Source organism: Danio rerio, chromosome 3, assembly GCF_049306965.1.
Source record: "Danio rerio strain Tuebingen ecotype United States chromosome 3, GRCz12tu, whole genome shotgun sequence".
Lineage (NCBI taxonomy): Eukaryota > Metazoa > Chordata > Actinopteri > Cypriniformes > Danionidae > Danio > Danio rerio.
The window spans coordinates 38,886,600-38,914,157 of record NC_133178.1 but is presented as its reverse complement, the minus strand read 5'-3'; the positions used below and the strand labels follow the sequence as shown (position 1 = coordinate 38,914,157).

At 35.4% G+C, this 27,558-nt stretch overlaps 2 protein-coding genes across 17 annotated transcripts in view; both read right to left on the bottom strand.

Annotated features, from left to right (window-relative positions):
• Positions 1 to 7: 7 nt before the first annotated feature.
• On the bottom strand, positions 8 to 8,886 carry ccdc97 (coiled-coil domain containing 97). The gene is made up of 6 exons (XM_001333080.8): positions 8,515 to 8,886; positions 7,537 to 7,698; positions 6,459 to 6,786; positions 4,169 to 4,408; positions 2,038 to 2,161; positions 8 to 280 (listed from the first exon to the last, which is right to left on the bottom strand). Exons 1-6 carry the CDS (start codon positions 8,605 to 8,607, stop codon positions 142 to 144), a joined length of 1,086 nt encoding a protein of 361 aa, XP_001333116.1. The 5' UTR covers positions 8,608 to 8,886; the 3' UTR covers positions 8 to 141.
• Positions 8,887 to 13,437: 4,551 nt separating this feature from the next.
• cacna1ha (calcium channel, voltage-dependent, T type, alpha 1H subunit a) overlaps positions 13,438 to 27,558 on the bottom strand; it is a 260,158-nt gene continuing 246,037 nt past the window's right edge. For 8 of the 16 annotated variants that reach the window (XM_073944890.1, XM_073944887.1, XM_073944884.1 and 5 more), the window contains 8 exons: positions 27,081 to 27,214; positions 25,075 to 25,145; positions 22,400 to 22,478; positions 21,701 to 21,822; positions 21,317 to 21,625; positions 17,819 to 17,987; positions 17,562 to 17,716; positions 13,438 to 17,220 (listed from right to left, as the gene is read on the bottom strand). In XM_073944890.1, coding sequence (XP_073800991.1) covers positions 16,246 to 17,220; positions 17,562 to 17,716; positions 17,819 to 17,987; positions 21,317 to 21,625; positions 21,701 to 21,822; positions 22,400 to 22,478; positions 25,075 to 25,145; positions 27,081 to 27,214 — 2,014 coding nt within the window. In that variant the 3' untranslated portion in view covers positions 13,438 to 16,245. The remainder of the gene's footprint in view (positions 17,221 to 17,561; positions 17,717 to 17,818; positions 17,988 to 21,316; positions 21,626 to 21,700; positions 21,823 to 22,399; positions 22,479 to 25,074; positions 25,146 to 27,080; positions 27,215 to 27,558) is intronic. The other 8 variants (XM_073944894.1, XM_073944895.1, XM_073944897.1 and 5 more) reach the window with 3 other exon arrangements.

Genomic DNA, 27,558 nt, shown 5'->3' with positions numbered 1-27,558 from the left:
AACAACATACTGAAAATAATACTCTTTAATTAAGGACAAAGACAATCTACACAATCAAAAATATCCATCAGAAAAAAAAATGACAATGTACGGCAAATCAAAACAATGTTTTGTTGTTAGATCATTTTGAGTATTGATGGACTAATGTGTCATCTCCTCTTGTTCTTCCTCCTCCTCTTCTTCTTCCTCCTCCTCCTCCTCATCTTCATCAAAGTAACGCTCCTCTGCATCACGACTTACAATATCCAGATTATCATAATCTGGATTCTCATCCACTTCACTGCAAAACATCAATGTCAAAATATAAGATCAATTTACTGTCAATTTACCTCTTCAGTATTAGTGTTATTATATTATTAATGACCTCCTGAACTGTCAAGAGCATCTGTGCTCCGTGTCTCATGCATTCAAACGCTTCCACGCGTTCATTGCATGTCGGCATTTTCTTCTAAAGTCATTTATTAAATAAAGTAAGATTGACGCAGCTTCTCCTACCGCAGAAAATTCTGTCTTTACTGTAGATATTTGGCACTAGTTGATCAGGAAGTGACGATTTTGTTCTCTTTGATTCGTTGGATGGAAACGCTGCTTTTTTTGCACGTCTTTTTTGCTATGTTCCAGTTTTGCAGGGATAAATAAATTAAATATATATATTTAATTAGCATCTTTGGATGGAAACATAGCTATTTACAATCTTTAATCAAGAGCCCTGGTAAACGAACCTGGGCACATGTATGACTGTGGTCCATGATACAAATAACACACACACACACACTATTAATACGACCTCAGTGTTTCATCAGCAGTCAATGTATCAATGTTTTGCCTGTATGTTTTTGTCTCAAAGTAGCAGAAGCCATTGATTTGCCTGGTGAGTTCAATCAAAAATCATCAAAGTCCGAGTGAAAACAAAATGTACAATATTTATTTTGCTAGTGCATATTGTTATTCATTAAGGTGAGAAAGTGATCCCAATCTTAAGCTAATCCTCTGAAAATAATTGTTTGTATTGGTATTCTTCAGTCAAAGTCTGACTATTTGCTTCCCTGTTTGGAGTGATGCTTCTGATTTAAAGGGCTTCAGCCAAAACATTCTTATTCCAGAGTATATACAGGAATTATAGAGTGAAATTTAATACCTTTTAAGACTCCATACATTTTAAGACCTTATAACATTTTCAATCGAAACACTGGCAAGATTAACTTACACTATATTTACGGGAATATTTTTTATATTTTTTACACTATATTTACGTAAATGTTAATGTAAGAAACTAATCCAAAACTAAAACATGACTCATATACTGAATACAAATCTATTAAATCTAGATAATTCAGCAGGTTGACGACTACAGAACTTCAGAAATAATGGTGCTGCCTTGGTTACTGCAGTAGTAGAATTTCATTGATTTTATAAGCAACACAGCATCCTGATATTCACAGATTTAATTTGGCAAACTTCAGCATACAACCATACACTGCATAATCAAAAATGATATAAAATGTAATACCTTGCAAAACAGCATTTAAGACTTTAAGGGCCTTAAATTTCTCTACATTGATTTATCAAGACCCCGCAAACACCCTGTCTCCACATCCCTCTTACCATTAGTTTGCTATGAGTGAATGATGCACAAAAAGAAAACTTCACCCCCTACTTGATATTCAAAATCAGTTTCCAGATCATGTGTACTTTAATATTCTGAAAGAAAAAAAAACTACATCTGAGATGACTAAATGGAGAGTAAATTAACTGCATATAAATCACTTTAACAGTAGTTTAATTTGAAAACCATTTCAAATTATTACATTTGAAAAAAAAAAAAATGCTCAAATAATCAGAGGCCTTGTCCACCGAGTTGTTTTTTCTTGTTGTTGTTGTCAAAGGAAGCACCATGTTAAAAAAAAAAAAAAAACAGCTGCGCAGCAAGTGTAACAGTGTCCACAGCATAAAGCAAGAAAAAAAAAAAAAAAAAAAAAAAAACTCTTTGGTATACATGCACCCTAATAGTAAAAGTAGACAATAAGCAAGTTTTACCTGTAGTTAAAGTCATCTTTGCCATCCAAGAAGCGCTGGTGCATCTGACTGAGGAACTCTTCTCTCAGCATGGCTTTCTCTTCTGCATTAGGCTCATACTCTGCCTGTCTGACTTCTTCACATTCTATAACAAACACACACAGATTAATCCATCAAATATACTGAACGAAATCTGAGTTATGACCAGAGCTGATCCTCCCTATATGCACTTTACAAAAGTTGTGTAAAGTACTAGGGGCCCCCTTTGCTCTCAGAGATGGTACAATGACTAGGGGTGTGCGTGAGTTTTATGTATCATTTTTATTAAGCTTCCAGCGATTAGAGGAATGGCCACATTAAGTTGCTTTCCTTTAAAACCAAAGTCATCCTTTCTGTGTGATCTCCAAATCAGTCAGTTGAATTAACATCCATGACTGTGGGATGTGATCCATAATGATAAATAAAATATGATGTTTCCTGAATAACTTGAGTATAGGTGTGTTTAAGTTAACTCGTATGTACTGTCAGGATGTTTTCATCAACTCTGGGGTGATTTTGAGTCTTAGTTAGCCATAACTGTTTCTGTGTTCCAGCTAGAAGAATGATTTTTGGTGATAAATCTTATTTTGACACATGTTTTGAGAAAATGCTTTGAAAAAAAATAAAAAATAAAAAATCAACGATACACTCTGGGAAAATTCACTAACTTTTTATTATGCTAAAGATGAAAACATCTACTGAACTGAACTCATATAAAAATACATCAGATACAGTAAATATGTTTTTCAATTCTTTTTGCATAAATCTGTCAAACAACCTCAGTCCTGACCAAAACAACTAAAAATACCCCACACAAAATCATGTATTTTCAATATAAAAAGTAATGGTGGACTGCATTTTTTTACCTTTTATCAAAGTCTTGGGCATATGAAACAACATTGCTTTTGATGCATTGTTTTTTTTATCAATTTAAATTTTGTCTCTCTCCATAATTTACTGTTGGTGGCTGTTTTGACTTCTATTATAATCACATTTCTTGATTACAAAATCATGACATCATATAATCATGCATTTTTGATTGTTGGTGGTTTTCCCTCTTGGGAAGAGGTAAAATTTGTAATTTTTCTTGTTGATCATCAGTTGGCACCGTTAAATTTTTAGATAGGCCTGTGCATAAAAAAAGCTTAGTTTCTGGATTTTATATGAAGTATAACAACAAATTAAAATGTGTGTATGTGTATCTGAGTGTTTTAGAGATACCTTTGCGCACTGAAGTTGATGTGTCTGAGAAAATCTATATATGCATCTCAGCTCTCAGAACTACATGGGGTAAATAAAAACAAAGACTGCGTATTTATGCACTATCAAACGTGGTTATAATGAAAGACAATGGAGAAAAAACAGCCACCGATAGTGAATCTGGGAGAAAAATAAAAATCTAACAATGCATCAAAGCCAATGTTGTTACTAATTGTTCACATGTCCAAGACTGTAATAAAAGGAAAAAAATCCAGTCCACAACTACTTTTTATGTTGAAAACATGTAATTTTGTGTCACATCATTTGTGAATTTGGCAATTAAAGAGTTTAATATCCTGTCATTTTCTAAACAATTTAGTAGTTTTGATCAGGACTGAGGTTGATTGACAGATTTATGCAAAAAACGTGAAGAAATGTTTTATCTGATGCATTTTTTACTGAAGTTTAATTTAGTGGATGTTTTCATCTCTAACATAAAAAGGGTAGTACATTTGAACAGTGCACAAGACTGCACAAAATACTACAAACAAATAAGTGAAGCAACGAAATTAATCGTTCACTGCTCTTTACAAAACTGTAGTATAAGAATAAAAAGAATCAATGTATATTTAATTTGTACTGTTCAGAAAATGTTTAATGAGATGTGATTGCTTGATTTACTTTCAATAGACTTCATTGTTAATAAAGAAAACGGAAAAGATTTGAAAGATACTCAGATATTTTTTCTATTTTATTTATTTATCTGATAAAACAAAATGTACTTTCTTTTTAAAATCATATTCCTGATTATTTCAACTCTTAAAATAAGAGGGGGTTTTATTAATGCAAGGGCGGGGTGCCCTCACAAAGTTTTTCTTAGGGTTGGTTATGACAGATTTAGACAGAATCAGACCTTCGTCCTCAGATTCCTCCAGTGCACACTGCTCTTTCTCCTGCTCCTGCTCCAGTCGGCTCTGGATGAGTTTCTCCTGGTAGGAGTCGATAAGGAGGTCAGCGAGTCCTCCTGTACCGCTCCTCATGACCTCCTCTGAGCGCTGCAGGATCTCTTCTTCGCTAAGGTACTGACCGATGTACTGCTCGTACAGCAGCGGGTCTCGTACACGCATCTGCTCCTCGCTGAAGTACTGGCCATCTGAGGAGAGACAACACTGATCAAGAAAATTATAAAAACCTTGATCTGACTGTCTGTACAAAATCTGATTATCTGTTTATTCAGATGTTGAGCTTGTATGCACATGTCAAAAAAGCAACAAGGTATGCAATTCTCAAGCATGATAACATCTTATTACACTGTAAAAACTGCTGGAATCCACACAATCTTTTTGTGTTGTCCCGATGTAAACTGATTAAGCTAACTTAATCAGTTAGGTTGATTGAACAAAAAAGTTGTCCCCAAGAAACACTAAAGAATTGTGTTGTTTCAGCTCATTTTAAATAATTAATTTTAACAATCTGCAAAAATATTTTTTGAGTGTACATTGGATATCTTTATTCCACGCTGCTGTCTCACAGTGCTAGGCATGATCAGATTCCACTAGGATACTGGGACTGGCACAATCAGAGAATTATGATTTGAAACACATATGAAAGTAGATTCAAATGTATTTGCAAAAATCTGTTTACAAATGTGTTTGTTTTCTTGCTGTTCACACTTAATGTGTCAGAAACTTATATGGCCACATATATGTCAGAAATATATATGTCCACATATATGCCAGAAACCTATTTGTCCACACAAATGCCAAAAAAACATATACATCCCATATATGCCAGAAACATATGTCCCATTACATTAATAGGTTCTAATATGCAATAAATCTATTAAATTAAAGTAACTACATTTAAAGTACATTAAACGAAAAAAAAATTATATTTGCATCTATGTAAATAAAAAAATATACATGTTAAAATTAGGACTGCACAATATTGGAAAAATGTAACATTGCAATATTTTTTTTTATTCTGCAACATATATTGCGATATGAATACAATTTCACCAGATTACTTAATATCGCAATTTGGAAACAATTTATAATGTTGAATTAAGTTGTTTGTGCAGTGGAAGTGCATCTCCATACAATCTAATAAACTTTCTTTAAATATAGAAGATACAATTGTATCTTTAAAGAAAAAGATACAATTGACATAAACAGTGTTTTATAATTTCTCAAGTCTAACAGCATTCAGGTATAGTAATTCGGTAATAAAAATAAAAAGAATTCAATAAAATTACTCGTTATTAAAGTCACAAATGGTACACTTTCTGATGCATGAATGTTTTTAAAATCATTACAGCTCTTTCACGCCTTCAACGTTTCCCATTCACTTTGAATGGGTGATGTCAAGCATTGACGAACTGAAATGTGAGTCCGTCTGTGGCGTTGCTTGCAGCAAAAGTATGGCCTGTTTTTTTCAATTTTTCAAGCATCAACAGAAGAGTAAGCCAATCTGATCGCTGTATGCAAATACACCAGCTCAAACAGTAGCTGACTGCTGACTAATTTCATTAGCTGACTCTGCTATGACGATTGCGTCAGCCCCAACTTCAAACATGTGCTCTGTCAGTTATTGACATTAAAGGTCCGTGTGAATCGCGCATTGCAACACATGCAACTAAGAAATAAAATACAAACTTTAAATTTGTGCCGCCTTAGTTAAAATATATTTTAAATTGTAATTAGAATTTACAAAACTATTGTTTTTACAACAAGGATGATGATTAATTATTTTTTTTAAATATGCTCCAATTTTTCAACTCAATGTATTTACAATTATAATGCGTACAATGAAATGTATAGCATGCAATTCTATATTCACGTAATTGTGTACATTTTGTGCCAGCCAATATTTTTTAAACCCACAAGGGAGCTTAATTTAATAAAGCTTTCAGCTACATTTATTAAAACTTTTATAGCATACAGTATTAAAACAAAAAAGACAAATAAATACAAAATTAAGATACAAATAAGCTGTGTTATTATTGGGTAGGTCTAAAAACTTGGAAGCTGGTCTATATGTAAATAACTGAGATCATTTACAAATAAAAGTCTTTTTAAAAGTACAAGCGCCTCCCATTTTAACTACAGCTTTTTCAGACTTTCAAAACACCTTTTCAATTTATCTGAAAACCATTTCAGACTGAAATTCAAGCGACTGTTTTAAAAATAGCAGCCTGTGCTTACCTTTCTGAAGAGCCCGTAGAGCGGCATACCGGTGATTCCGAACTCTTCTTCGGTCAGCTGATCCAGATGCCCGTCTCTGAATCTCCTTACAGTAATACTGCACCCTGCAGTCGCTGCTCAGGTGTGAAAAAGCGTCTATGTGCTCTGGCTTCAGATGAGCCTGATAGCGCTCCAAAAAGACTAAAGGCCTGGATCTGTACTGATCCATTAAAACCTCCCTCTTCTCCTCCAGAGTTAAGTCCGGATCCCCCAGCTGCTGACTTTTCACTGGACTCCCACTGGCGGCTATAGTCTCTATCATTGCGCTGAGACTAATGGGCGGCTCATCCTGAGAAAAAACAAGCAAACTATTAAAAAAAAAAAAACATCTAAATGTTGAGAAATTTGCCTTTGAAGATGTTTAAATTAGGTCTTTAGGAATGCATTTTACTAATAAAAAGTTAATTTTATTAGAAAGTTGGATAAAAATCTTTATGAAACATGATCTCCAATACTAACATTTTTCCTCAGCCGCTTTGGTAAATTTCTTGGATCAGAATTGAAATATGGAAAACAGTAAGTGCATTTCTCAAAACAACATGGGTAAAGCAAAACACCATGGATTATCTACAAAAGCCAGTCTGTTGCTCAAAATCCTTCGTTCATCTCTCAAAACTACATGTCTGTCAATGAATATGTCAGTCCCATCAGAATTACACGTCATTGTGTACGGATAAGACAGTCAAATTACTTAGTCATGTTGTCAATATAGCAGTGTACTCTAGAGGGGAGTTCTGAGGTAAACTAAGGCTGTTTTTGTCATTGTAATACAGATAGAAAAAGGCAGCATTTCCATAAACCGATCTCTTATTATTTGACTTTGCCTATGTATACACAGATTCACTTTATAGGGCACCTTTAAAGCCTTAACAGGTAAACATTTAATTTTCATTCTTTTTAATTTATTTTTAAAAAATATTTTATTGTATTGTTTATGAGGAAATTTGTTTGTCTTTACTGCTCAGACAACTTGCACAATAGTAAAACCAACATCACAAAGAAACGTAAAGTCATGAATTAAAAACACAAAACACCTTACCTGTACATCTGAAGAGCAGCTGGGTGTGTTGTTGACCTCTCTGGCATTTGTCTCAGGAGGATGAGGAAGAGCTGGTAGACTGTCTTGAGAAGCAGGTTGACTCCAGGTAGGTGGGTCAGGTTTGGAGGTGGACTCGATTTCTCCCCACAATACTGTCTTCTGCTGTAGGACACAGACATTCAACAGGTTAGTATCACCTGGGACAAAATGGTTGATATAATAAACTAATAGCATTTTGCCATTACTTTTGGCTTTCATGGGTGAGAGAGAGAATTTAGACCTGTTTATAAAATTGATCTTCCACAGTATAAACAACAAGGCATTTATAAAGACACTACATAGATGCATACATAGATCATTGCATGAGATTTTTACGCCTCCCACCAGTGCTGATATACAACCATATAGCACTGCTACTCGTGTGATATTGCGTCTATACAACAGTTTGACCGCATAATTGTGTATATAAAAACAAAACCAAACATGGAGAGTCTCAAAAACCCTTTTGTGCGAGGAACTACTTTCTTCCGCGTTGGATTAAAATCATACGCTGACAGTTAAACAGCTGAGCAAGCATCTTTTAAACTTGAGATCTGTAGTGTCTGCTTTTAGCTGGCTGTATGTGGGCGGAGTAATACACAAAGGGTAAAGAGGCTATACGGGTGCTGATATTACTTAAATATATCACGGCTATCAGCCAATCAGATTCGAGAACCAGACAGAACTGTTTTATATATATATATATATATATATATATATATATATATATATATATATATATATATATATATATATATATATATATACACACACACATATATATATATATATATATACATACATACATACATACATACATACATATATATATATATATATATATATATATATATATATATATATATATATATATATATATATATATATATATATATATATATATTCCCGGATGAAAAAAAATCAATAAAAACAGCTCACCTGTGGATCTGGAGAGTGTGTCCGTCTCTGGTCAGTCCCGCGGCTCTTCATGCTCTCTTGCCCGTTGACACGGGGCTCGATTTCTCCCCACATTTCAGAATACAGTTTAAGTGCTAACAAGTGTTGATTTATCAGCGAAATGTGTCTCGATATTTTATGTTTATTCTGCCAATCATGCCAACGCTATTATGAAAGACCACTGAAGGTGTAACTCTGACAACAGCCTGATGTAACGTTTACTATTCACATCTATCTATCGAGTACCCAATTTGCATTATTCCTTTAAAATCGCCAGTATTTAAAACAACAACAACTGCGTTTTAGGTTCTGCTCAGCAGTGTAACAACTAATATATTCGTGCGGAACATTCTCTTCCACATTGTTGGTTCCGTTCCGTTTACATCCACGTGTATACGTTTACTATTGACCAGCAGATGGCGACAGAAAACCACAAAACCAAAACCTATTTGGAACAAGTCTGTCCTAATCACAAAATCCTTTCTCCAAATGATCAAAAATTAGCATCTTCTTTACATTTGACCACTTTCCAGCAGTGTCTGCGATTTTGACGTTGATATTTTTCACAAAACACAAGAATCATTCACTTGAATATATATATATATATATATATATATATATATATAAATAAATTATCATATTGCCCACAATTTCACATATTGAAGTATGATCTATTATGGATTTTATTCTCTATTCCTCATTTATGTTGAACTGCTTTGACAGTCTATACATTGTAAAAAAGTGCCATAGAAATAAGAATAAATTGATTTGAATTGCCTTTCAGAAGTTCTTGCATGTTTTTCAGAAGATAAAATAAGTACAAATTAAACCAGTCATCCAGTTTAAAAAGCTCATTGTGTTGACTCTATGAGTATTATTAAATTGTCTGCACTTTCATAGGAATATAATGTAAAACTGATGTTAAAATAATATTCAGAGTTGGAAAGTTATGCTTCTCTAGATTTGGCAAACAAAAGTTGTATGACAAAACATGGGGCCCCTTCCTTAGATGTATAGGTTATTAATGTTTCTGTAATATTTTTTTCTGGTAATAATTTTTTTCTTCTCTCCACTTTCTCTCCTTTTTACATTTTATTCTATTTTGTTTCTTATTCCATCAGTCTGGCTAAAATTTCTTTATTGTTTTGGTGCAGGCTCTAGTTAGTATAAGGTAATAACACTGAGACAAGTTTGTTAACATATATACATGATGTACATTATTTGGTGTTATGTTTTTACAAAAACTTCTATAAATAAAGTAAAAAAAAATAATAATAATATTCAGAAAAATGAAATAACCCACAAGTTATTTATCACCAAGAAATAACCCACAGAAATAAGAAATAACCCACAGCCATGTCACCCTGCAGCCCAAGACTGGTTACTCACAGAAGCTAAGCAGGACTGAGCCTGGTCAGTACCTGAATTGGAGACCACTAGGGAACACTAGGTTGCTGTTGGAAGTGGTGTTAGTGAGGCCAGCAGGGGGCGCTCAATCTGCGGTCCGTGTGAGTCCTAATGCCCCAGTAAAAGTGAAGGGGACACTACACTGTCAATGGGTGCCGTCTTTCGGATGAGACATTAAACTGAGGTTCTGACTCTCTGTGGTCATTAAAAATCCCATGGCACTTCTCGTGAAAGAGTAGGGGTGTAACCCTGGTGTCCTGGCCAAAGCCCCTCTATCGGCCCTTACGATCATGGGCTCCCAATTATCCCCTTCCACTGAATTGGCTCTATCACTGTCTCTCCACTCCTCCAATAGCTGGTGTGTGGTGAGCGCACTGGCGCCGTTGTCCTGTGGCAGCCGTTGCATCATCCAAGTGGATGCTGCACACTGGTGGTGGTGTGGAGAGACCCCCCTCCACTTCATGATTGTGAAGCGCTTTGGGTGTATGGTCATACACGATAAATGCGCTATATAAATACACATTACATTACATTTTTACATTAAAAGTTTTGTGGATGTCATTTTTCTTTAGAGAACCTATACTTGCCATTTGAGTGTTCCAGATTAAATGACTACACATGAGAAATCTAATTAATTAAATTAAAAAAATCCTTTTATAAAGAATGCATTTTGTAATCTGTAGTGAAATTCATTTTTAAAGTAATCTTACCAACTCTGAGTAAACAAGTAGAATACTAGTACATTAGCAATAGTTCATTCATTCATTTTCTATTCGGCTTAGTGAGTCCCTCTTATTAATCAGGTGCCGCCACACCCACGGTAATAGGGAAGAACATATGAACTCCACACAGAAATGGCAACGGACCCAGCTGAGGCTTGAACCAGCAACCTTCTTGCCATGAGGCGAAAGCATACATATACATGTATGTGTGTATGTGTGTGTGTGGGTGGTGCTTTCGCCTCATATATATATATATGCAGAGTTTATGCAGCACCAATGATGCAATCCAAGACCTGTGAATAGATGATGCCAAGGTATTCACAACCCTGGACCAGGCCGTATCCTGAGCTGATGCTGTGGCGGTCATGGAGGAGCGGAGAGCGTGAGATTGATTCCTGAAAGACCACAGTGACAGACGATTCTCTGCATTGATCCTGTGGGCCAGCATGAACATCCGCGGGTGACCTATACTCACACCTGCAGTTCTCCACTATAGACATCCAGCGTTCTCCGGCCTTCAGTGCCTAGACTGCAGCTCTACACAGGTAGTTTGGTCAGAGGAGAAATGGTTGGGCCCAACAGAACCTGGTTTCTCTCAAGGTTTTTTTTCTTCACTTCATCAGTTGGTGATGTTTTTTTCCTTTACCACTGTTGTCACTGGCTTGTTTGTTTCGAGCTGATGGAGCTGCACATCGATTGGTTTGCTCTTCCGTGTTTGGACTTTCAGCAGTGAAATTTAAACCACACGGAACTGAACTAAACAACTTCAACTCTAAAATCTGGACTTTACTAGAACTGTGTTAAGCTGCTTTGACACAATCTACATTGTAAAAAGCGCTATATACATAAACATGAATGGAATTAAATATATTGTATATTACTTCATGATACTTCTTTCAAAAAAAACAACAACTATTCATTATCTCAAACAATTCAATAATGTTCACTGGTGTTTAAATATACTTTAAAGTATACTTCTTAACTAAAAAAGTGAACATTTAGCCCCAGTAGTAGTACATTGACATTATGCATACGCTGTATGTAGTACATGGCGACGCAGTGGCGCAGTGAGTAGCACGTTCGCCTCACAGCAAGAAGGTTGATGGGTTGCTGGTTCGAACCTTGTCTCAGTTGGCATTTCTGTGTGGAGTTTGTATATTCTCCCTGTGCTCGTGTAGGTTTACTCTGGGTGCTCCGGTTTCCCCCACAGTCCAAAGACATGCGATACAGGTGAATTGGATAGGCTAAATTGTCCGTAGTGTGTGTGTGTGAATGACTGTGTGTGGATGTTTCCCAGAGATGGGTTGTGGCTGGAAGGGCATCCGCTGCATAAAAAGTTGCTGAATAAGTTGGTGGTTCATTACGCTGTGGCGACCCTGGATTAATAAAGGGACTAAGCCGACAAGAAAATGAATGAATGTATGTAGTACATAAAGAATATATAAAATTCACCTAAAATTAATTAAACTCAAAATAAATAAGCTAAGTTTTTACATTGCAAATGTTCTTGCATTCCAAATCATGCTAAAACTACTAAACCTTTAATTTTGTGAGATAAAAAGGTTTTCCACAGAATTGTGGTTTGGATTGAGTGAGATTTAGGGTTATAAGGGTTAACTTTAGTGTGAGGTAGCATCTGACTAAACCCTCTGTGACTATAAAAAATACCAGACGTGTATACTCAAATTACCTTTGCTGCTCATTCAAGCTACTTATTTAATATGAGTTGTACCAACACAATTCTTAAGTTTTTGGGGAACAACTGAATAGTTTTATGTTCATTCATTCATTCATTTTCTTTTTGGCTTAATCCCTTAATTAATCCGGGGTCGCCACAGCGGAATGCCCAGCACATGTTTTACGCAGCGGATGCCTTTCCAGCTACAACCCATCACTGGGAAACATCCATACACACTCATTTACACTCACACTATAGACAGTTTAGCTTTATTTTCCTATACTTCATGTTTTTGGACTGTGGGGGAAATCAGAGCACCCAGAGGAAACCCACACAAATGCGGGGAGCACATGCAAACTCCACACAAAAAATGCCAACTGACCCAGCCGAGGCTCGAACCAGCGACCTTCTTGCTGTGAGGCGACAGCACTACCAATTGCACCACCTCATCGCCAATTTGATGTTTAATCCATTTAAATTTGTAAAAACGATTAAGTTAACTTATTTAAATTGCATTGAGACATTGTAAAGGAATTATGTGGAACCCAGCATTTTTTATAGTGTATATTAATATCATCTGGACCCTAGTTAAATACACTTGAATGTGAAACTATCGCTAAACAGCTTACTTCCATTTTATACACTCTTTATTCCATCAGCATTCATTACTGAATGAATGGCCACGTTTCTTGATTAGTGGCTTACCAATAATACTTAACTATTCTTACTGCCCATGTATGTTTTGGTTGTTATGTTGTGCATATGATTAAAAACACTTTATTGGGGGTTGGGGGACAGTTTAATATATTAAAATAATATAAAACTGTCAATAAACTTAAACAAAAATTACACATTTTTCATTTGCTATAAAATGTTTATCTGTAGACGGCAGAGAATATCCCTCAGATTAGTTGTGGTCAATACACAATAAAAGGTAATAATACAATGTATAAATACAATTGTATAGCTTTCCAACACTTCTGCTTTTCAGATCAAAACAAAAGAAACAAACAAACGAGCTTATTGCGAACAGTTTGTGATAAATAAAGAAGTCTACGTTGGAAATAAAAGAAAGAGTAACACCACCGTGATAAAAGCTTGAGGAAAATGCTTTGATTATTTATTGAAGGGTTGAGGACATTAGGCTGCTTGATGGCAAAAGCTCATATTTAAATAAAAAATAAACAGCTAAGAATGTCCACATTCTTAAAGTGATTGAAACACTTTAAGCATTTATATACTACTCCATCCATACAGATCTACAATTTATTTAATAGCAATAAAAAAACCTTTCAACAATCCTTTCGCAAAAAAAAAAAAAAAAATGTGTATCTAGTACCATAAGATACATGAAACACTGCACACGTTAATCTCAAAGTCCAATATTAAATTGAAGTCAGATTATGTTGTTAGAGCACACAGCTGTGATCATCCGTATTTGCTTACTATTCTCCTGCACTCGTGTCAACATAAGCTATCATAAATGCATTGAACAACAAGAAGTTGATTCTACAAAGAGGAATAACTTGTAATTACATCTCAGTGCAATTAGATAAGTCTACAAATGGAAAATATCTGAAAATCGAAATATCAAAAACTTCAAAAAACATCCAGATGTTTGTGTTTCTAGACCTCACCATCTGTAACATGCAACTGATTTGCCATCTCCATCCTTTAAGGAGATTCAGAGGTGGAGGAAAGTATTAAATTCACACAGCACAAATGCTGTGTTAACAATTTGAGATTTCATGTGATACTTCGATGATATGTAGCTGTGTGTGTGTGTGTGATGAGTTCCCTGCAGGCACAGGACATCAACATGATGTCATAATGACGTTTTACAACAACATACCCTAACATCTTGGGGACGTTGGATTTTGTTTGGAAATAAAAATGGGGTTCAATTATTGTTCAATGTCCAACTTAAAGTCAACCTAAAATCAACCAAACATCAGCGTCTAATCATGTTACACCTTGACATAGTGTTGACGTTACCACTATGACATCTATCAGATGTTGATTTATTTGTCATTTTCCAACACAACTTAAAATCAACCAAATATTAACATCTAATCATGTTACACTTTGACGTAGTGTTGACGTTATCACTATGACATCTATCAGACGTTGGATTTTGGTTACTTTCCAACACAACCTAAAATCAACCAAATATCCATTTATAATAATATTACACCTTGACTTTGTGTGGACGGTACCACTATGACGTTGGATATTGGTTACTTTCCAACACAACCTAAAATCAACAAAATATCCATTTTTAATCATGTTACACCTTGACGTTGTGTGGACGGTACCACTATGACATCTATCAGACGTTGGATTTTGGTCACTTACCAACACAACCTAAAATTAACCAAATATCAACGTATAATCATGTTACACCTTGACGTTGTGTGGACATTATCACTACATCTATTAGAATTTGAATTTTGGTCACTTTACAACACAACCTAAAATCAACCAAATATCAACGTAATTTGTCGTTGTTATTGGACGTCAAAATATGTCCTTAGATGCTGACTAGACATTGAATTTTGGTCATCTGATGTAATGACCTAAATCTACCCTATCATTAACGTCTTATGATGTTGTGTGCCTGCTGGGGTATAACAATAAAATTGCAGGTGTTGCTTACCTGTGATTCGCCAAAAAACCTCATGGCTTAGTTTAACTATACATAAATCACACTCGTCACTTTCAGAAAAAATCAAAACCTACCTTTGAGTACCTTTCATTAAACGGATTCTTCTGTTTCACAAGGGCACAAGCCCAGTGGTGCTATTTCAAAGCAAAGCAGATCAAAAAATAGATCAGACGTTTGCTCATATAAACCCTGTCAAATTCTACTTTGACGGCTATAAAGTCTGAACACCAGGAGAAACAGAACAAGGTCACATTTACATTTGAATTACTCTGTCCTTCACATGCAACGTGTGCCACAGCCAAGAGCCACAACATGTTCAATTAAGTTCGCGTCGGATAAATTGGGTTATAATGTAGCGAAAATCGTAATATACATTTTGAGATGAACCTGAGCATGGTAAAGGGTTGCGTATGTGTGAGATGCACGTCACTGGCTATTTTGTTGTGTAAAACGCGAGTAACCTAACTGGGTAAACTTACAGAAACATTTATAGCGTATTGCACTCAGGCTACAGATCATTTGTAGTTTGGTTCTTGTTGGATCTATATAACACGGCACACCCAGTCCTCCCAATAGAAAAATAAAAATCATCTCAATATCAGTAGGCCTAAACAGACTAGAATTGATCCCACAGCTATTTGATTTTAAAAAATGTACATTCACAAGAAGACAACAGAGGACAATTCAAATTGATATGTGCAAAAACATTAGAGATCTCTATAAAAAATATGTGCATATGAATAGAGCTTGTTTCTTCACTAATACAATATGTTCTCTATTTACACCTCATGAGTCAATAAAGTACATAACATGTACAGTTCTTATTAGTTTTTTCTTCTTTTTTTTAATCTGTATACTCTGTCTTTACAGAAAACGTCAGCTAGGCTCATGACAAAGAGAGGAAAGACTAACAAATATGATACAGATATTACGTAACACTACACATCCTGAACTCAAATCAATGTGATTGAGCACTGGGACTAAAATAAGAACCAGAGTTCCATTCGGAAACCTGAAATTGCATATCCCGTGTTCAACACCTTGCCCAATCACAGTCAGATCAAATGCTGTTCCGCACTAGGATCGGTTGCCATTTCTGGCTGGCTTTTAGGATGATATTACATTTGAAGAAAAAACAAAGAAAACTTTGGCTACAGAAAGAGGTCGTCATCCCCCGCTCAACTAGTTGCTGCACCCTTGAGTGCGGACGGTAAAATCTGGCTAGCGTCAGCCAGCGTCCCTCATTGAGCTGTCCTGTTTACAGAGCCGAAGTCCGTGGATTCTTCATATCTGCTATCAAAGGGGGGCGGCTGCGTGCTTTCACACAAAACGCCTGCCAGACCGCTCATTGGGGCGGGGTGTGGGAGGGACAGATACTCGGCACAGTGAGAGGGATGTCGCTCTACTTTGATGAGTGGCTGGGTTGACAGCTGGTTCTCCGGCAAGTCCAGAGAGTCCCGCTGCAGGGCCAGGTCATAGGATGGTGTCCTCCTCCGCAGTAACATGCTATCCGACAACTTTTTCATGGACGCATGAGAGGGGGAAACATCCTTTTCAAATGGGGGCTCGATGGAGATGCAGGGAGGGCTCATCTTTGTCTTCCGGGGAATGTGCAAAGACTTTCCACGCGTGGGAACGTGCCTCTTTTCACAGAGTTCTTGACCAAACAGCCCATCGTCTCCTGAGGAGCAAATCTCAATCGAGTGCCTGCGATGGTCATCAGAAGCGTAGGGTCTTTCCAGAAAACCCTCAGTGTCCACACTGAAGCACTTCTTGGGGTCTTTGATGGTTAAGTTGGCAGCACTGCTGCAGTTTTTCACGGGGATGGGAAGCAGCGTCCCTGAGGTGCTGTAAGGAGAGAGGGAGTGACTCCTTGCTTCTGCATGAACCCCGATCCACAGGCGGGCTGTGCTATTGATGTGGCGCACCTCCTCATCGGTTGGGTCAGCGGAGTCAAACATTGAGCCACTGGGGCTGGTGCTTCTGCTGCTGCTGGCCAGACTGGGAGGTCGAGAAGAGATATTGTGCTGGCTGTGCGGCTGCTGGAAGGTGTGGACACTAGGTCCACGTGGTGGCAGCAAGGGAGACCCCTGAGAGATGCCGGTGATTTGAGGAACATGCAGCTTGAAGCTGCCTGTGGTTATCCCTTTCTGTCTTTCCACATTTTCTTTGGAGTCGAAATTATGCATGTCAATGGAGTCATTTTTAATTGCCCTCTGAAAAAGAAAACACAGAACAACATGTGATGATGTGGCCATGCCAGCATGGAGCAACTTGTAGAACTTAAAGGAATAATTCACCCAAAAATGAAAATTCTGTCATCATTTACTCATCCTGCACCTGTTCAAAACCTGTTTGAGTTTCTTTCTTCTGTCAAACACAAGATAATTTGAAGAATGCTGGTAGTTAGCATTGAATTCCATAGCATTTTTTTCCTACTGTGCCAGCATTTGTCAAATGACGAAAGAAACTCATACAGGGAGACTAAATGATGAAGCAATTTCTATTTTTTATGTGAACCATCACTTTTTTATGTATGTGATGAACGAGAGTATACCTGTCTGCGTAAAATCCTGTCTATGCTGTGGGTTGGAGAGGGCATGGGAGGAGGGATCTTGGGGAGGCAGTTGAACTGGGAATGGGGAGGAACACCAGGGACCTGGAGCAGGGAAAGGCTTTCGCATGGCTGGGAGTGAACCGAGGTGATGGAACCTAAGGGAAAGGTTAACAAAGACTTCCCATAAGTTTCTTTTGATCTTTTGTGGTCAGCGCTTGTTAATTTAAAGTCATATATATTTATCCTTTTTTTTATACCTAATTCAAGATAATCTTGACAGGTCTCCACTTCTTCTAGAGGATACGGAGCACTGGCTGGCCTCACAGGGCGAAACATGTAGCTGTCATTGGGTAAAGAGTGCATCCTTGACACTGACATTTTCCGCGGAGAGAGCAAATTCCCCTGTGTTCTTTGCATCCCCTCATCCTGTGGAAGAGAAATGTATTCCTTTGCTTTTGTGGTCCCTCACACATAAACTCACAAACCCAAAAAAAAAAACACCTTAGGCCACGCTTGCCAGGTTCATTCACCAGCTCACTGCAGCTGACAAAGCAAATACACTCTTTGCCAGAGCAGCCCATGAGGGGTAACAAATGTTCCTGGCCTCCCTGCAGAGTCTCACTTCTCACTGTCCACATCCCCTCAGCATATTTTCTTTGAATTGTGACAGCTCAGCACCCAATAAAATACAAATGCAATTCTTTTGCCTGCAGCTAACTCAGACTGCTCTTTATAGAGTTAATGCTGCACACCAAGAGAAAAACTAATCACTGAAAAATAAATTGGACAATGCTTTGGAAACTATAACCAGTTCATTACACCAGGGGTTTTCAATCATTTTGATGCCATGTACCCACAATACGAAGATCCCCTTATAGACCTAAATATAAAGACAATTATATATTTTCAGATATATGGAAAAACATGCTAACAAAAATATAATCTCACCTGTCAAAATATTAATTTTGCATTAAGAATGCATCTTTTAGTTGTGTAAAAAATAATGCATGCCCAAATAATATACATAGTTCCTAAGCAGAGGTAACCTAAGACTGACAGTGGCTAAAAAAAAAAAAACCTTACAAAACAAAAGATTCCAAAATAGTAATAGTTTAATATATGTGTTATGAAATGACACTAGTTTTAAAGTGTTAGACCACCCAAAAATGAAAATTCTGTTGTTCTGTTATTAATTAATCTCCCTCACATCATTCAAAACTCTATGAGACTTTTGTTTAAGATATTTTATACATATTAAGATTTTTTAGAATAAATCTGAGAGCTCTTGCATCCTTCATAGACAACAAGTTTCCAGACTCTTTTAAAGTGGAAGTGAAGCAGTCAGTCAAGTTTACACTATTTTGTAAACTGATTTCCACTTTAAGGAAAATATATTGAACAAACTTGATTGATGTAACCATTTTGAAGAAAATGGCATGTTTTACTATAGTTTTTAGAGCTAGGGTGCCACCATCTTGGAACATTCCATTCCCTGAACAGATATAGTGTAAGTAATGAACTGAAAACACAGAGACTGGACAGCCTAATTTAACCCAATGCATGAAGCTTTGAATGTGGAGCTGTAGCAAATACAAGCATCAGATGTGTGTCTAATATATTAAATATATACAGTTGAAGTCAGAATTATTAGCCCCCTTTTAGTTTTTTTCCTCTTTTTAAATTTTTTTTTTTCCATATGATGTTTAACAGAGCAAGGGAATTTTCACAGTATGTTTGATAATGTTTTTTCTTCTGGAGAAAGTCTTATTTGTTTTATTTTGGCTAAAATAAAATGAGTTTTTTTAAACACCATTTTAGGGACAAAATTATTAGCTCCTTTAAGCTATATATTTTTTCGATAGACTACAGAACAAACCACTGGTATACAATAACTTTCCTAATAACCCTACCCTGCCTAGTTAACCTAATTAACCCAGATAAGCCTTTTAATGACACTTTAAGCTGTATAGAAGTGTCTTGAAAAATATCTAACAAAATATTATTTAGTCATCATGGCAAAGATAAAATAAATCCATTATCAGAAATGAGTTATTAAAACTATTATGTTGAGAAATGGGTTGAAATAATCTTCTGTTTGTTAAACAGAAATTAAGGAAAAAAAAAACAAGTGGTCTAAAACTCAGGGGGGCTAATAATTCTGACTTCAACTGAAGTCAGAATTATTAGCCCCCCTGAATTATTAGTGCCATGTTCATTTTTTCGCCAAGACACTTCTATACAGCTTAAAGTGACATTTAAAGGCTTAACTTGGTTAATTAGGTTAACTAGGCAGGTTAGGGTAATTATGGTTTGTATGTAAGATTTGTTCTGTCTAACTATCGAAAAAAAAATATAGCTTAAAGGGGCTAATCATTTTGCCCTTAAAATTCTAGCCAAAATAAAACAAATAAGACTTTTTTCAGAAAAACATAATATGAAAATTTTCTTGCCCTGTTAAACATAAATTAAGAAAAAAAAATCAAAAAAAGAAAAGAAAAATTGAAAGAGAGCTAATAATTCTGACTTCAACTGTGTGTATGTATGTATATATATATATATATATATATATATATATATATATATATATATAAATATATATATATATATATATATATATATATATATATATATACATATATATAATTTTTTTTCTCTCTTTTAATTACCGATTGTTTGATGTACTTTGGTCCACTCTCTGTATTACGCTGCCTGTCTGGGTTTTAAAAAATGGTTTCAACAAGGTACGGTACCGTTTTAATGGGGCTGGGTACTTTCACTTTTCACCACAACAGCCCTCACCTCTATTGATGTTCAAAGCAATCTAAGATTGACACGTTTTTTCACATGGCAGTTTTTTATGTCCTTCATACATGTTGAGAGACTGAGGGGAATATGTCTTGAAAAAATCCACAAAAATGTGATTTAGTAAAGCACGAAGTCATGTATCATTTTAATCGCTGCATTCTTAGTCTGAATGTAAATCCCCTTGTCAGGCAGAGTTGGACCAGCGTGAGAGAGTGGACCAAAGCGCATCAAACTAAAAGTTAATTAAAAAAAAAGAGAAAACACATAAATATATTTTATATATATTAAGACTCAACTTTGATGCTTGAATTTGCACTAGCTTATATGCGATGCATATCCACAACTTTGCAAATTGTGTTGGACACTGTCCAGTCTCCGTGTTAAGTTACTTCCACTCTATGTGTTCAGCTGAGGGAACAGAACCAACCCCGTGACATCAGATACATCGATTTTCCAAGATGGTGGTGCCCTAGCGTTAAAAGCTACAGTAAAACGGCATTTTCTCCAAATGCTTACATTAATTCAATTTGTTTCATACATTGTCATTAAAGTGAAACCAATTTACAAAATAATGTAAACTTGACCTACTGTTTCCAGTAATACTTTTCTGTGCACATTTAACAAAAAATAATAATTTTATTCACAGTACCTTTTCCTCCGTGTCAGTATAATGCACGCAATCACTAGAGCTCAATATACTGACACTGAAGAAAAGTAATTGTTGTAACTGATTTGGTAATTTGGTATTTTTCAGAACTTTGAACTAACCAGAAACCCAGCCGTCTATGGAGGATGAGGGAACTCTCAGATTTAACCTAATATATTTTAATTTGTGTTCTGATGAAAAAAAGATTAATAATATCATTTGTATTTTTGGGTGAACCAATCCTTTTAAAATGCCTCTTAAACACATGCTATTACTTCCCCCCCCCCCATTCAGGCAAAACTACCTGCTCAGGTGAATCTGGGTGTGGCTCGATATAAGTTGCCCTGCCTTCTGGTCCCGCAGTGGCACTGGCTGAGATGGTGCTGAGACGGCGAGTTTCTTTCAAAATTGCCAACTTGATCGCAGCATCCATTTCTGCATCCTCTTTAGCTTCTTTATTGCTCTCCTCCAGATGTTTCATCAACACAGCTACGACCACGTTAACCAGCACAAACTGAGCCATTAGAACAAAGGTTACAAAATAGATTGGAGAGACCCAGGGTAGATAGCTGAGGCATTGCGTCTCTGAAGGAAGGCACTCTCGCAGAGTGTCCTGCACGCAAGAAACATAGCAATCACTAAAATGGCACCAATAGAAAACAGTTAGCACTTCTGTGTTGTAGTTTACCTTCATTATTCCATTCCAATTGTCCCCAGTTGATACTCGGAAAAGTGTCAAAAATGCCATTCCAAAGTTCTCAAACGTGGCATGTGGACTTAATCCTTCACACGGATTGTTCTCTGTGCATTCTAGATGAATATATTTGTAAAAAAAACACACACACACACTCAAATACTTTTAAACACCTTAACACACAAAAAAGTTTGATCATCACAGAATGTGTTTCTAAAATTGGAGAAAACCTGACAGAGTCCCCTGTAATACCATTGAAGAAGCAAATGAGCCGTTTCCCCAGACACGTCTGACACAATAATTAGCATTGATTCTAAAGCTGAATGCTAATGAAAGTAATTACAGTGCTTGCCCTTTAAGAGAAAGCATAATCCTGTCATTCGTATTCCAAAGGCCTCTCTCATAGGGATATAAGTAGCATTGATATGTCTGTGCGAGCCTAGCGGCTAACTCACAAAACCGCTGCCAAAGCAGGAGCAAACTTCAAGCATCAACAGAGCTAATTTAGGCTCCCATTAAGACAGTACTGTAGTCTAAGCAGAGCTGTAAAACTGAGAGACACATGCCCATGGGGACCACATTTAAGCATTTCTGACCTAAAAATGAAAGTGGCAGCTAAGGTAAAGCAAAGCTGCTAAAACTGTGAAATGGGGAGCTCAGTATATGAACAGAGAGCAGGATTGCAGCACTGACCTAGTTTCCCAAAAAGCTCCACGCCAAGCGCCGCATAAATGAAGAAGAGAAGCATAAACAGCAAGCCCAGATTTCCCACCTAAAGAGAGGAAGCGCATTATCACAGTTTGTTATTAAACAATCAATCACGGCCTGTAGCATTGTTTTATACTGTAGACACTTCATCACCTTCTCTGTCCTCCCCCATGTCTTACATATCCACACAAAGATGCAAACAAATGCAATTGTGCAGTACATCTACATCTATCTAAGCAAGATCACACATAGAAACTGCAGATTTATTAGTTGTATTTTTGTTTACTGTTGTAACTTATTTTTTAATGTAAAAGCTGGATGTCTGGGGCATCACAGTGGCGCAGTGAGAAGCATGATCGCCTCACAGCAATTTTATCAAGGACGAAACAAATTTACATTTTAGAAAACAAATTAACAAGACGCAACATTACAGCATACGAGTGGATCTTGTAAAAATATTGACCACATTGATGCAGCATGTCTGGCGTTTCCGTCTGGTCCGCGTCCTTTATAAACTCTAAACACCGACCACACGCAAAGCAAAACCGTGTTAAGCTGCTCATGTGTTTGCCACAAAACGGGCAAAACAACCCTCGACCGCAGTCCATGTTCTGTCACCATAAACTTTGTTTACGCTACAGAGCGAATTTACCGCACTCACCAGCAACAACAACAACTTTCCCCCGCTTCACTATCGGTGTGTATTACATTCTACGTCACTTCCGGGGTGTGGTACATTCCCTTTCCGTAGGGAATCTGTAATTGTAAATTTGTTTCGGGATTTGTAAAAGTGTTTTGCGTCTTGTTAATTTGTTTACTAAAATGTAAATTTGTTTCGTCCTTGGTAAAATTGTTTTTCCTATGTAATTGTGTCTGATGATAGGTAAACATGTTTTTCAAAATGTAAATTTGTCTCGAGCTTTGTTAAAGTGTTTCAAACTTTGTAATGTTGTTTTGCACTTCCCGGCCACCGTACTAGAATAATAAAGGGACTAAGCCAAAAAGAAAATGAATGAATGAATGAATGAAGCAGGCTGTCTGTAAGACAAAAAAAGACTTCTGTTGCTGTATTTGTTCAATTGGTTTTATCTCAAATTTCTAAATATTAATTTTATATTACATTTTCTACCTACTATTTAGAGTTATAAATAAATACAAAATAAAGTTCATGCACAATTATTATGCATAAACATTGTTTTAAAGCATAGGCAGAGGCAACTAAAAAGATACAAAACAATTTGATTCTAAAAAGAAAATCTTTCAGCACACTCCCTTTCCAGTTATTTTTAGCTGAACAAAACAGCTTCTCTTTGTCTGTAACTGATCTTTAAATCGTTTAGAATTGTTTATTACCAAAATTAAACATTTTGTTTTCAGTGTACATCACAGTAGTGTTTATTTATTATATTATTAAAACACACGACTCATCCAATAATAGCAGTGCGTGTTTACTTTAAAGTCTTAAAGGCACAGTTCATCCAAAATTGAAAATTCTGTCATCGTTTTAATTTCATCCTCCACTTGTTCCAAAATTGTTTGTGGTGCTTTCATTGGTTAAACACAAAAAGGAAGATATACTGAAGAATGTTGGGAAAAAAACATTGATTTTCTTTAGTATTTTTAATTCTTACTATGGATGTCAATGGTGCCTTTTTCCCAACATTCTTTAGATCATCTAACTTTGGGTGTTTAACAGAAGAAAGAAATTCATAAAAGTTTAGAACCATTTGTGTGTGAGTAAATGGTGAGAAAACTTTCATTTTTGGGTGAACTATTATTTTAAATTATGTCTTTGTTATGTCTAAATCATGATTATGTCTTTATTTTACATTATTTATAACTTGTTTTAACACATTTTAATTAGTTTTTATAATTCTTATTCTTTGTTACTTTATTACTTTTTCTTGTTTCTTTTGTTCTTGTTTATGTAAGCACTTTGAATTACCATTGCATATGAAAAGTGCTATATAAATAAACTTGCCTTGCCTTAAATGTGGCATAAAATGTGAATTTATTTAATATACAAATCTTTCTAACTTTATTAAGAGGACCTTATTATATGAAATAACAAAAAGGCAGTCAAAAATCTGTATATTATATAAAATGATAAAAGATATTTAAAATGAAAATTAAGTGAACCTTAGAATAATAAGGTTCTATCTGACTTTTTTGTCAAAATTTAGTTATTCACATATTCATATTAAATGACAAAAACTTATTTATGTTATGGGATGTTTTTTTATTATAAGTCGTTTACATTAAGACTTTTTATTTAAAAAACAAAAAACATTTTATCTACAAAGTCTCTACAAGGCTCTTTCTGTGAGCCAATCAGCATTTTTAATGTATGCACGAGAACAAATCAGGATAACATATTAATTAGATTAATTAGAAGATTCTATGTGCATTACTGTTTTTTTTTTACTCCAATTTACTCTAATTTTAGATTTAGAGCACATTTAGGGTCTATGTCATGTTAATGTATGAAAGAGAACTGTGGTACACATTTTGTTTGCTATATGGAATGCAAAAACTTTGAAGCTCAACATCTCAAAATCATTTAGAAAGCAGATAGAACCTTACGATTCCAAGGTGACGAAATATAAACTTTTCCAAATATACACATTTTAATAACTGAATATAAAACAGACAACAGGTACCTGTGGTAAAGCTTGCATTACGGTGTCGAGTAGGGATCTCATGCCTGTAGCCATCTTTAACAGCTTCAGCACTGTGGTCAGAACACACAATCCCACGTCCATATAGTCATTACTGAACTCAACAATTCTGGCATTAAAACACATCTCAGACTATTTGTAATAGTAAAAACACTTTATAATATCTGCATACTATAAATAAATTAATAAGCATTAGCAAAGAGTTTATCATTTGTCAAGCATTAATGCTATGACATTAATTAATGCAAACGCTATGTTCTTGACTTATACAGTAAGTAGGGCCAGACATAATCTGAGGAAATTTTTTGTTATTTCTGCTACGAATTTAGTAAAAACTCTGTGGATTAATGCAGAATAGTTTTAGGAGTATCACAACTAACAATAGCTTTTTAACTTTTATTTAATGTTCACAAATCAAATCCAATAGGATCCACTTTATTTAGTAAACAAAGCAAGCCTCTCATATAATATCTCTACAAAAAGACAGAACATATTACTTTACAAACTGAATTGTAAATAAATCATATGTACCATTTAATAATATTATTATTATTACATCACAATAATATTAGTGACATGAATTTAAAAACGGAATAAATGTAAATACATAGACTCGATGGGCTAAAATCTGCAGATTTCTGCACGCAGATTCCATGTGGGCCTACTTATAAGCAAGGCCAGAATGAATCTGTCTGATATTATGATAGTGAAATATGTAAATTAGCCTGTACAGTTTTTATATGTATATCAATGGCATTTTGAATTAGAAAAGGGACACTTTTATTTATTTAATGCATGGAAAAAAATGTATTTGAGTATAGAAAATAGTTTGTACTACAGTAAACAGGTGTGTTGAGCCTACATGGCTACGTCTCTCTATGCCATACTGTAGAATACTGCTAGATTATTATTCAATCATATTAATTCAATCATACTAACCATATTAGTCAAACATTTTTATATATACACATTTTTTTTGTTTACCCCATAAGGAGCTGACAACTTTATCCTAAAATCACCCGTCTGCTACTAATTCATATGAATTAGCCACTAAATCAAAAAATTAAAAATTGCTGTGAGATTGCGTTGGTATTTCTGAGCAGAATTTTGTAAAAAATAAATAAATCTGCGGATTGCTGCAGAATAGTTTAAATATAATAACATTTTAACTTTTATTTAAGGAATTTAATGCAAATCCAATTAGATCCACTTATTAGGGAAACAAAGTATTATATGTTTGGTAAACAAACATATACTGTAATACCTACAGAAATATAGAAAATATTACTTTACAAACAATCTTGTAAATAAATCATATAAACATTTGCATATTAGTTAATACTGAAATTATTATAAAAACTGAATAAATATATATTTACACTCATTAACACAAGTCAATAAATAGACTTAACGATTGGCTAAAAAATCTGCGGAGATCTGTGGATTTCTGCTTGTGTGGGCCTACTTATAAGCTCATATGTAATGTGCGGTAATGTTTTTAGTTAAGTTCACACTTCATGCTAACTACTTATTTATTACCAGCTTAATATTAAGATATTAACTATTTATTAGTAGTTATAAAGTATGATCTTATTCTGCATCCCTAATCCAACCCAAAACCTAAACCCAATTTCTACCTTACTAAGTATTAATAAACAGCTAATTAGTAGTTTAAGATAGTAGTGTTAGTTAATGGTTTATTAAAGCAGTAATTGTGACCTAAACTAAAGAGTTCTCTAATGTGCTTAATGATTGTATTTTCAAACTTTGTTAATAATTCATTTACATTATTGAATTAAATAATGCATTATTTACCAATTTACAAACCAGTTATTCAAGATCATTCAGAATAAATAATTAATAAACCACTCAAAGGAACATTTAGCCATCTTATTTTTCAGGCATATAGTTATAATTACTCTGCATGTTAATAAATGCTTCATTTACACAAGTTCCTACAGTTCTGTGAGCTTCAATAGCAGCAGTACCTCTTGCGATTCTTAGCACTCTCATAATACGGATGATGGTGGGGTTGATGGGCAGCGCTGCATTCATCTTAATCTCCTCCAGAGTGATGCCCATGATAGAGAGTAGGACTATTGCAAGATCCAGCTGGTTCCATCTGCCGGCACATTACGACATCATACTTAAAATATAGCATCCAGCAACAAGCATCATTTAGCTAATCTGTGTCAGAACATTAAGCAAACTGAGCAAACAAGCCGTATGTAGATTAATGGGCATATTGCAAATACAACAGCATACGGCTGATTGCGCCTGGACACGTGCTAATGTGGGATTAATGATAAACAACAGGGATCGTGACTCCTTTTTACTTTGCATGTTTCATTTAACTGATAAAAATGATTCATCCCATTCCCCTGTGCACAACCTGACATTAGACACCACATATTAAGTCATGACTTAATGACAAGTCGCACTTAATTATAAAGGTGTTTTACAATG

Coding starts and splice junctions, on each gene's coding strand:
- ccdc97 (XM_001333080.8), bottom strand. CDS start 8,607: ATGTGGGGAGAAATCGAGCCCCGTGTCAACGGGCAAGAGAGCATGAAG. Junction 2,162..4,168: donor GGAGGAATCTGAGGACGAAG/GTCTGATTCTGT, acceptor TGTTTGTTATAG/AATGTGAAGAAGTCAGACAG. Junction 281..2,037: donor AAAGATGACTTTAACTACAG/GTAAAACTTGCT, acceptor GATGTTTTGCAG/TGAAGTGGATGAGAATCCAG.